An 11489-nucleotide genomic window follows, 5' to 3' on the forward strand; every position below is an offset into this window, starting at 1 on the left:
AATTAATGAAAGTAGAGATGGGTACTTGCCAAAGAGCGTTGGGTGGAATCAATCAAAAAGAACATTGATATAGGACAACGGGTCAATTTGACCCGAGGACAACATGAGGGTTAAAAAGATAATAAATCAAATGTGTTTGTTTCCTGTCAGTATAATACCGTCTCTGTTGTCCACGCGCTGTCTCTGCCAGTCACCCAGCAACCTGCCTGACTGTACCGTATGTTATGTACTGTATAGCGTTACAGTATTGCCAATTCCAGAGTTAAAGATAGGGCAAAAGACCCCTAAAATTAGCGAGGTAAGAGCCCTGTCTCTATCGCTGCCCTGGAGCAGTGACGTTAATTGCGCTCTATTTATACTTTAAGAGTGCAGGACTCGGAAAGATCAAGTTCCTGTTGTGCTTTATTTCAGTGTCCTCGAGTTTATGTGAGCAGAGCAGTGGGGAGCCCATATAAAGAGCTGAATTAAGTGGGTACAGATTATTTTTCATGCTAATATAACACTTTGGATGCACTCTAAATGGGCTGGCTTTACAGATTGGGCTGTTCCAATGGGGTGGTTTCGGGTATTTTATGTTCTGCTACTGCACCGATTTCAATTTGTCTAAATATGTATAAGGATGCTCTCTTAAGCTAAAGAACTAGTGGCAAACCGGAGTACAGAAGAAGAGGGTTGTTTCCAATTTGTAGATGCTTCATTGTATAATAAGCTTAGTTCTAAAATCAAAAACGTTCCACGTTAAAAACAGCCAACCTGAGATCACCAGCACACACACACACAAATAATGTTGCGATACTGGATTTTATTTGAGTACCTCCAACGCTCTTTTGTTCTTGAGTTATCATCAGTTAAACAAATCAGTTGAGAAAGAGAGAGGCAGCGACAGTTCCTAGCCTGAATGGAAGTGTTCCATTTGGGCTTCAGAGCCTCTCAGTGTGCATTCAACGTGCTTAGCACAGACTAATTAAACATTCATGATAACACAAGACAGACAAGAAGAGTCAATATTAAAAATAAGACTAAGATGCAGGAACGGACAGTTCCATTACTGTGAACTGCATCTGAGGTTAAAGGGAAAAGTCACTCCAAAAACAGAATCGACCCAGGATCCCGGGACAGTTAACGTGTGGCTTTTCATCACATCGGGTCCTAGTTCTGAAGCTGCTTCTTCTCCTGAGGGAACTGAATATGTTTGTTGATGATTATGTTACCCGGACGTAGAGGGATGTAGGCACACTTAAGGCTCTAGTTTGGAAATTGTTCATTCGGACATAGGCAAACCTTTTAAGAAGACATTCGTAGTTCATAAAGTCAGAAGACACCGATTCCTGGTCAACGAAGCAGCCCCTGGTTTGAGTCATTATCATGTTAAGATAAGCAACTGAATGGTATTCCTGTGTAAAATCTGTTTATGGAGTGTGTTCTTGCTTGAAAAATGTTGCCTCTGATTGGAATATCACAAACTGCATAGGTTATAGACGCCTGTGTGGAGGCTGGGGGGGGGGGGGGGGGGGGGGGGGGGGGGGGGGGGGGGGGGGGGGGGGGTTAGCCAAACAATGGTGCCAGCTCTTTTACTCAAAGGGATCCCACTCATCCTCAACTCGAGTTCCTGATCTTCTTCATGTGTGTCTCCACTTTAGTTTATAACTAAGAGTAAGTTAGTAGTTGCTTTTGATTCCGCCACCAGTTTACAGTCTGTAACAAAACATGGCTCCATGGCTGACATTTGGCACAGCAAATTCAAACAACTTTCCATATCAAAGCAGCATAGTGGATGGTATATGTGAACAAGGAGAAGCAGCTAAATGGCTTGGGTGTTTTTTTTTTTCCAACCAACAAGCATGTTTGGGTGGTTGAGTTTGTTCAAACACTTCTTTCTGAATTAATTTCAAAAACAACAAGAGAGCTACCATATTCACTCGTCACTTTCATGCATGTTATCTGGCACGTTTGATCAGACGCTTCCTATCTTTCACACAGGCCAGCCACCAAACACAAGCACCATCATACTGCAAGTCTCCTTTTTCCTGGGACAAAAAGAGGGCAACTGCATTAAAGCCTATATCAAGTTAAAGGTTCCACCCGGCTTTAAATATGAGTTTAAACCAACTATCACTTTCGAAGTCTATGTGGCTTAACATTAGAATCAAGCGATAACTGACCAGATCTCAGCCAGAGATTTTAGTCCAGAGGCTGGATGTTTATTGCTATGGTTTGGTCTGAGACAAGGCTGGTAGGGCCAGGAGCGAAGCAGAGGCCAAAAGGAGACAAAGACAAGAGAATAGGGTAGAGAAGTAAGTTTGTGGCAGGTCACAGTAAGGTACGGGGGACAACGGGAAGAGTAGTGCAGAGGTGGCTCAACGGGGGACAGTAGTGGAAGTCAGTGCAGTTCAATGAAAGCCTCCATCTCTTCAGAAATGAGTCCCCTGTAGGGCAGTCTGTGCTTTTCAATTGCACGCGCCGCCAGGCACTGAAGGGTGACATAGTTCAGAGGGTAGAGGGCCGGCTGCCCGGTGCTCTGCTCATCCAGCAGCTTGTAGGCTGTCTTCCTCTGTGCATTTGTGGCGTCAAAGTGAGCCCCGGCCTTCATAAGTAGTGCCATAATCTCTGGACAGCCGTTGTTAGCAGCGATGTGCAGAGGCGTATTGTTTTCACTGTCACGGGAATCAACGTCTGCGCCACACTCGATGAGCAGAGCCGCCACCGCCTGGGAGGGGAAGCGGCCGACGGGGTAGCGGCCAACAGACGTGGTCTCCTTGTCCACAGCCATGTGGAGGGGGGTGAAGCCACTCCGACCTCGAGGGTTCAGCTTCAGCAGACGGTACACTGTGTGCTTCTTCTGATGCTCCTGCTCCGGGCTGCACTCCAGCTTCTCCAGTAGAAAGATGAGGTGCAGGATGATGGAGAGAGCTTTGGTGAACTGAGGAGCCTCTGGAGGGTTGTCCCTCTGCGCCACAGCTCGCTCCACCTCCCTCACACTTTTCCCCAGTACAGTCATCAGATCATGAAAGGTGACGCGCGTTGATAGGGTGCCTTTGGCCCGATCCTGGAGAACAAAAGAGAAAAGTTCTGCAAAGGACAGGAAACTAGAGGCTGTCATGGGACTGAGAGGGTCCAGGTTGCTCTGTTGCATGTCTAAAGCATATTTCCACAGGCTGATGCAGCGTTCAAAGTTGCCTGAGTCAGCATACACAGCTCCCCTGTAGCGGATGTAATAAGAGGTGTCTGGGTGGGATGGCCCTAGGATGCGCTCTCGAACCAACAAAGCCTGCATCCTCATTTCATCAGGGTCTGTGATCAAAGCTTCCAGTTCCTCTGCGGTGCTCACCTCCTGTGCACAGCCATAGGCAGGGACAGGAGGGCCAGGCGGAGGCTTAGCCAGGAATCCAGCTTTGTCCCCTGGTTGCCTCAGCTCCATGGCCCTTCTCCAGTACCTCATAGCCCCCAAGAGATCCCGCTTTTTATCCACAAAAGTAGCCCCGAGGAGTTCAAGTGCATTGATGCGTTCCTCTCTGGAGGTGCGAGGCTGGTGGGCGAGATACTCTACGATGTTGGTGTGACCGGTTACACTTGCAGCGAGGAGTGGGGTCATTCCGTAGCCATCTCTCTCCATGCGAGCATTGCACTTTAGCAGCATCTTCATGATGTCCAGACTACCTGACTCGGCGCAGTCATGGAGGGCGGTGTTTCCTTTTACACTCTTGCGGTTGACATCGGCACCGCGGTCCAGGAGGAACTTGGCTATCTCCTTGTGGCCCTTGTAACAGGAGATCATGAGGCAGGTGTGGCCGTGGCGGTTGGCTACCTCCATGTCGGCTCTGTGCTCCACCAGGTAGCGGACGATCTCCAGGTGACCGTCAAAGCAGGCAGCTCGGAGCGGCGTTGAGTTAGTTAGCGTTGCGTTGTTCACCGAGGCACCGTGTTTGAGTAGTGTCTTCACCACAGGGAGGTGACCGGCTGCCGAAGCTGCCCATAGCGGCGGAGCCCCCTCGATAGTCTCGCCGTCAAAGTTCACCGCCCCCCCGAGTTCAACATTCGCTTTACAATGTTCAAGGAGGTAGTCTACCACCTCTAAATGTCCGTATCGAGAAGCTACCAACAGCGGGGTGCCTCCCTGTGTTTTCTCCTCGGCTAAAGCCGACAGCTCCTCCGGAGTTTTGTTGCTCAGCAACTTCTGGATAAGTTTCAGCTTACCATCTCTGGCCGCGTTGAAAACCGCCGTCGGTATATCCATTTTACAGGCTCTGTGCTGCCGCGTAGGGCACCAACCCCATAACCTCTCGTTTATGGGAGAACTGACGAGTCTGTTTTTTAAATAGCAGTGAGCAGGTACCTTAGCTCGGACTCGGTTTCTAGCTCACCCATTTCTGCCATTTTGAGGGTGCTGTCAAGATGGCGTTTGTGTTGTTTGACAGGTCTATGTTTAAGAGTGCAACAAGGCATTGTGGGGGACGTAGTTTTGATGGAATTCCTTCTTCCAAAATCAGAAGGCGTTTTACATTATAAGGAAATACATTTCCCATGATGCATGTGACTTAAAAGACCTAACAGCTGAAGGGTTCGTTTGTTATGGTTGTTCCGACCAAAAAACGAAGCACCACCACCAGATAGACAAGAGAGCCAGCTGATGCCCGGCTCAGAAATCAAATACACCCCCAGAAAGTCCTCCATTTAATGGTAAACTGATTCTCATCACTATGGATACGCAAGAACCGCCAGTTACACGATAAAAATAGACATTATGTCGTGTGGGGGAATTCCATAGACAGTCAAAAAAGAAGAATATAACTCTGCAAGTTATATTCGTCATAGACATATATAATAATATGTCTTATGTCCATGATATTCTTAGTAGCCTACTATCTTACTATTAAGTATGGTACATAAATATCTAGTTTTTTAATAGAACAGCTGGAGAGATGCCAGTTCATCTCCTGGGCACTGCCAATGTGCTCTTGAGCAAGGCACCGAACCCCCAACTACTCAGGGCGGCTTTCCATCGGCAGCCCCCCCCCCCACACACACACACACTCTGGCACATCGCCATTTAGTGCATGTATAGGTACTGAGCCTGTGTGTGTAATTCAGTGTGTAATTTCCACTTGCAGGACTAATAAAGGATACATTATTAATATTATTATTATTATATTTTTAATAGCTCTAAATGTGTCATCCCAAAACATGCATTTGAATATTTTTTTCAATGATGAATGATAGAAAACACATTAATTGAAGACAGCACAGCATTTAGGTGATTTGTGTCCACGATGTGTTTGTTGCATTAGGGAGTTATTAGTTTTTTTATGGTACTATGCAATTCTAATAGCTCCCAGATAATCATATCTTAAGAACCCTGATATTAAAAAGCTGAAAAACATTAAAAGATAAACACTAAGTATATGTCGAAACAATTAAGCTATACCCTATGTGAGGGGATCACATTACTCTATCCAATTGTTGCATAGCCAGTGGCTCGAATATTAACTTGAATATTGACATGCAAAATGTTGTGCATGGACACCAGAGCGCTACACTCAGTGAAATGTGGATATTGACTTTTCCTTCTGAAACGCTGTCCAGTATGAAAAATCATCCCCCTCCTTTAAATGCGCCATGGCATGCAGTATATTGCAGCTGCGGGTCAGAGTAAAGCAGTGAAGGAGGATTAGAATATTTTAGAAATTCATCAAAGTTTGACTTCTGGGGTGTTCACTGACATGACACCTCTGTTTGCAGACAGCATCACAAATCCTCCATAAACTAAATGATGGAAACCAAAATCAACCTTGAACAAATTTACTATTTATTTAATGTTCTCTTTTTAGAACATAGGTTAATTATCCACAATACTAATTCAACGTAAACAAATAAAAGAATGGAACAGTGATCATTTAGAAATTCAGTACACATCAAACCGTGACAGAATTATTACCTCACTGGCATGTGTGATGTTGACTAAATACATTTCTTTGTCAAAAAGCACATTTTAATCGCCACTCTGCGTGAATATGAAAGCGCCTGGGTGGCATCTCTAGTTTAACTTTGACAAAATCCCTCCATCACTTCTGTCGATACCACAAAGAAAACTGCAGTGACTGCTGAAATATCACAGTAACAAGCTCGGTGTATCTACGTACTACTGCTTAGGTTTTTGGAGTCCCTGTTATTTGGGTTTCTAATCTATAACCCAATAACTGCTATCAGATTTTGATAAAAAAATATAGCTCGATCCAGATTGGTGCCCTTTTTCACCTGAGCCCTGCACTTCAAATTACCAAGAAGAGCCCAGAGACAAATGAAATATGGATAAGAAATAAACAAAACTGTTCAACTTAGGCGGTACATTTTGATTTCATGCAGGACCCCATTTCTAATTTTACTTTTATGACTATAGGCTGACTTGTTTTTGCTTAATTCAGGGATTATTAAGGCAATCCCTTTTCAATTTGCCTCACCAAGTCTACAGAGACTAAGATAACAACTTCATTTTTCTTCAGTTTAAGTTGCTTTCAAGTCAGTGGGAAATAACTATCCTAGAAGCTCACAGAGGAATGTGTCCCACATGGGTACTTGTTGTTTCCTATCTCAGTACTTTATAAGCAAATGGAGCTGGCTGCTGATCACCAAGGGGTACAAGCCCCAGAGTGTTCTCACAGTGCATTTTCATGCTGTTTCAGGGTAATAGAAGACCCTGTCCCAGTGTCTACGAACAGAAATCTGGCAGGAGACACCCGGTGCAGGTCACCAGTCAGTTCAAAGGTGCCGAAAGTTGCTTTAAATGTATTTTTCCAGGGCATCATGAGGCGTGATTCTGATGTTTGACCAGCAGAGGAGGCATAGGATCCACTCTCGGCTGACTGCTGCTCAGTGGGACCACCCCTGTCTGCCTGACAACTGTATTATAGTAGTACATGTTTTAATATTTCTCCTCCTTCAGCACAAATTAATTTCCATTTGTCAACCCACGCATTGAAGCGATAGATTAAGATTATAGACTCAGTGTAAAGAGTAAAAGGTAAATTATATCTGGAGCTGGAGAGTGTGTGCCAACATTTATTTTAGGAGGTACCTCCTGTCATCCTTAATAACTGTTTCAACCTATAGACTGTAAAAAATATGAACATATCTCAGTGACGTCACCCATGGGTTTCTGAAGCGCCAAAAATCAAGCTGAAAAATTCTAAAAAACGGGCAAAGGGGTGGAGCGTGGATAGAGCTGAGACAGGCCAGATGAAGCTTACAGATGCAGAACTGTAAGTCTTAATATAATTTAAAAGCATGAGTTATAAAAATAATTCACCCCCCAGTTGTTGTGCAGGGTGAAAAGAACATGTGTTTTTTTGCTGTAAAGTTGAGGATTTTAACATGGTGGTCTATGGAGGGTGACTCCGTTTTGGAACCAGTCTTTAGTAGGCACTTGGTGAAATGCAGTTTTGGGCATTTTTGCGTTAAATTCATTTAACAGCACCAGAGATTGCCGCTTGCTCGAACCTCACTGGAGAACCAAACAGCTTTTTAAAATTAAACAGGGAGTTTACATGCCCAGAGAAACAATTCTACGTGCAGAGATCCAGGATTAATCGCCTCACAAATGAGACCCGGTCTGTGTCCGTCTCAGAGGACCCAGCCTCATACAAGCTTTTCTAATAATTTCCCAGGGCTTGTGCTGGATGCTGTGGAATTATTAGGACAAAATCAATGAGACAAAGCTGCAGGGTAAAAGAAAAGAAAAAACATCAGTGAGAGTTTCGCTTTTTTTTATTCACAAGTTTAAAAGCATGTCACGTAGCAACAGTCGTATTGACATTACATGCACTGGCAATTACAAACGAATTCTCAAATATAAATTCTTTCACAGAAGCATTATTAGTTTCCACAAGAAGTCCCACACGTAATATTACTGCGTTATTACAAAAACCACAGCTCCAACTTTAACAAGATCATCATTGCATCACATTGAAGCCACATTACAAATCTAGTGGGAGAAGGCAACACTTTTCGTGACTAAATAATTCGCGAGAAATACACAAACAAGGACAACAGCTCCACGGTTCACGTTGGTAACATACTGCTAAGCATGTAAACAATGCTGGTTTACACTTGTTTAACCGGGACAGACCTTTAAAAAAAAGCAAGTGATGACAACTTGATATATTTTGGGATTTTTATCTCTACAGAGGCTTCGTTTTTTTGTGCTGTCCATTGATGTACATGATATGTGCAAAATACAACTCCCTTGTGATCAGCATGCTTTCCCATGCCCAGTATTTATCAGATCTGCGCAGTGGGACAGAAAAGATAGCCAGAAGGAAGAAGAAAAGGAAAGGGCCCACAAGATGTGCAGCTCCTTGTTTCTGCCAAAGTCTTGACAGGGGGTCCCTAGTGGCCCGAGAGCAGCTCGCTGAGCAGCACCTCCCTTTCTCCTAGAAGCACGTCTCTCCTCAGACTGGTTCCTTTGTTCACTACCTTTATCTTCATGGCCAGACTCTTTACCTGTGCCTGTTGCACCGAGTCAAAAAAAAAGTCTTCATTGAAAACCGGATTCCTGCTATTCTTGATAATGGTGCTCCTCTGTTTCTGCTGCTTGCCAGGGTTTAGGTAGAGGGCCACGCAGCAGTTGATGCTTTTAATGTCTGTCTGCCTGTCGTAAAGGGCCTCGGCCGCGAGCACCCGCACCCTCAGCAGAGCTGCCTCTGGGTCGTAGTGGGTGCTCAGCTTGAGTGTTCCCCCCTTGTGGAGGTTGATGGTGTGCTCGCGCTGCAGGAGGTTCGACGTGGCGCTCCTCGAGCTACCGCTTTTACATCCACGGAAGGCGGGAGAGGGAGGGCAGCGCATGCGGCGGCACTGCATGTTGGGGCTGTTGTCTGCTGAGCTGCAATCATCGGTGGAGAGAGAACTGTGGCGTGCCAGGGAGCGCTTGGCACGCGACACCTTGAGGGAGGGAGAAAAAGCAACTGGTAAACATAGAGAAAGATCGAAGAAGGAAAACACTGTAACAGTTTCATGAATACCTCCATCTATGTATGCACACACTTACACTTACTGAGGCTGTTTACACGACAACATTCTCCACCTGATACGCATCAGTATCTTTTTCTCTGTGGAGCCAAAGCCAGACACTAAATCAGATTTTAATCGACAGGAAAGCGGTGCAATCTCATTGCAACCTACCTCTCGGACTACAGTAAGCCTCATAGTGAAGGTGGACCTTGGCAGTCCATTCCAAACAATGGACTGCCAAAGTAAAATTTTCCGTTTGTAGCCGTTGCCGTGTAAACGTAACCGCATAAATGGCCCTCACCTTGGCTTGTGTCTCCTGGGTGATGGAGCGTATGAGAGAGGCAGAGCGGGACAGGAGAGGGGAGGTAAAGGGGGAGGACTCTGCTGAGGAGCAGGTGTCGCTCTCCCCACCGCTGAAATACCGATAGGGGTTGGGGTCTGCTGGGGCTAGAAGAGTCCCCCCCTGGGAGTGTCTCTGGGTCTTCGGGGAGGTGAGAGGGCTGCTGGGGTCGCTGTGGAACAGGCTCTCCTTGCGCCGGGTGTGAGGAGACTCCACCAGGGTGGAGAAGCCATAAGAGGTCTGAGCCTTGGGGACGCACGTCAGAGACATGGCAGTCTGGGACTGGGGGTCAGCGTTAGTGTTGACACAGACCCTGTCCACAGATCCGGCACCTGGCTCATCAGCACTCTCTATTTGGATGACGTGACGGTTGGCTGACTTCTGGAGATTGCGCGCGTCTCCCCCCAGGCGGGAAAAGAGGTGAGGGCTGCAGGGGTTCTTGCTGCTCCGAGCTCTGGGGCTCTGGCTGCAGATGGCATGGTCTGACACAGAGGGCCGTAATGTGGAGCAGTGCTGTAGTTGTGGGGTCGGAGACTCTTCTGGTGGGCAGCAGATAAGTTTGGGGGGGATGAAGAAATCAGGGATCTTTTCTGGAGTAAGGACGTTGGCATAGACAGAGATAGGGATGGCCTCGACTGTCTGCGGGGGGTGGGAGTGTGTCCCACTGCTCTCCACGGAGCTACGGAGCTTCTCCAGTAGCCACATGCCCACTCAGACGCCTCAGCTCCCAGCAGCTCTGTTAACAGAGAAGTGATTCATGAAGAGGAGAAAACACCTTCAATGATGACAAACAGACACAATCAATCACCGTTTTGTTGAGGTTTGCTAAATATTATTCCTCTTAAGACATAAACTTAGACTAAATATGAGGCTTTATACCTCAGTGGAATATTATGTCTTGAGCCATGCAGCAATTCAGCAAAGGACAAGAATGAGTGTCCAAGCATTTCCAAAGTGAACTTTAACTGAAAGTGAAATCAGTGCGTAAACGTACTGAGATAAAAACAAGCTATAGCTGGAGCAATAGCTATAACCACACAATAGCTAAAACAAGCTATTGAGGTTTGTATCATCCATTCTGCTATTTATTTCCACTTAAACCACTTTGTCGTTGCTCAAGGCAACCCCTAAATTAAATGCGCAAAAGGCGAATCTGAAGAACTTTTTCCCTCAAACAAAGACGCGTTACCATCCGTCGCGTTTCCCATCCATCATGAAATACACCAACCTGTTGGCTGTAGAACTCTTTTCCTTCGTAAATGTGATCCCCGGCTGCGCTCGTCTGCACCCTCTCCAACGGTCTCCAAGCGCGCTGTGCGTAAAAGCTGTTTTCCCGTGAGGCGAAGTCCAAGTGTGGTCCAAAGCGCTTGCCAGCGGGAAAAGGGCTGCTAGATCGGACACTCTCGTTTTATATGACGGGGATCTCTCTGACTTCTGAGCCAATGAGAAGGTTGTGAGCGCTTCTCATGATATTTACATATATTCCATGCGCAAGCACGGCGGGGGCTGTCGTGTCATCAACCACAAAGTGCTGCAAATTGGGTCTTTTCTCACGCGCCTCTTGATTTTTAAAGTGAGCTTCACAATGATTTACAATGACTTAATTTGGCGTTCACGTGACCTGTTCCCTCATCTACTGTTATCTCCGTGTAATGCACGGTGCAGACCTTCGCTGCCTGGTGTCCAACTGATGACGTGGAGTGATAATATGCTCAGTTTACTTCCACAATAACCTCATTTACCAATTCTGGTGGAAGAGAAAGTTTGAGTCTTTACACTAAGAGGAATAAACACATCCTGACAGAGAAACTGCACAGGTTTAGTCCCAATCACAAAGAAAGCCAGCTGAATTATTATTATGCTTCTGTTTTAAAACGTTTCTATACTGCTGGGCATTGCTCTCAACTCGTCCAGATAAGCCTACAGCAGGGGCGATGCCAGGATCAGACCTTTAGGGGGGCTCAGCCCCTGATGAGAATGTGACACGGATACAGTGCCTTGCAAAAAATAATAATATAATTTCATTAGCCTACAATCTCTGAGCCAGCTACTGAACAACAACGTCAACCAAAGTTTTTTGACGCTAATGGGGTGGCAGTAGCTCAGTCCGTAGGGAGTTGGGTTGGAAACTGGGGGGGGGGGGGGGGGG

The 11489-nt window shown here is 46.0% G+C and overlaps 2 protein-coding genes across 2 annotated transcripts; both read right to left on the reverse strand.

The window, feature by feature from the left end:
- Window positions 1-1633: 1633 nt before the first annotated feature.
- fem1a (fem-1 homolog a) lies at window positions 1634-4428 on the reverse strand. The gene has a single exon (XM_034888400.1). It carries the CDS (start codon window positions 4232-4234, stop codon window positions 2381-2383), a length of 1854 nt encoding a protein of 617 aa, XP_034744291.1. The 5' UTR covers window positions 4235-4428; the 3' UTR covers window positions 1634-2380.
- A 3312-nt stretch (window positions 4429-7740) lies between these two features.
- LOC117954827 (C2 calcium-dependent domain-containing protein 4C-like) lies at window positions 7741-10834 on the reverse strand. Its single transcript, XM_034888840.1, has 3 exons — window positions 10569-10834; window positions 9302-10076; window positions 7741-8931 (listed from the first exon to the last, which is right to left on the reverse strand). Exons 2-3 carry the CDS (start codon window positions 10043-10045, stop codon window positions 8380-8382), a joined length of 1296 nt encoding a protein of 431 aa, XP_034744731.1. The 5' UTR covers window positions 10046-10076; window positions 10569-10834; the 3' UTR covers window positions 7741-8379.
- Between the last annotated feature and the right edge of the window lie 655 nt (window positions 10835-11489).

This window comes from Etheostoma cragini, chromosome 12, assembly GCF_013103735.1.
Source record: "Etheostoma cragini isolate CJK2018 chromosome 12, CSU_Ecrag_1.0, whole genome shotgun sequence".
NCBI lineage: Eukaryota > Metazoa > Chordata > Actinopteri > Perciformes > Percidae > Etheostoma > Etheostoma cragini.

Coding starts and splice junctions, on each gene's coding strand:
- LOC117954827 (XM_034888840.1), bottom strand. CDS start 10,045: ATGTGGCTACTGGAGAAGCTCCGTAGCTCCGTGGAGAGCAGTGGGACA. Junction 8,932..9,301: donor CCCAGGAGACACAAGCCAAG/GTGAGGGCCATT, acceptor CCCTCCCTCAAG/GTGTCGCGTGCCAAGCGCTC.
- fem1a (XM_034888400.1), bottom strand. CDS start 4,234: ATGGATATACCGACGGCGGTTTTCAACGCGGCCAGAGATGGTAAGCTG.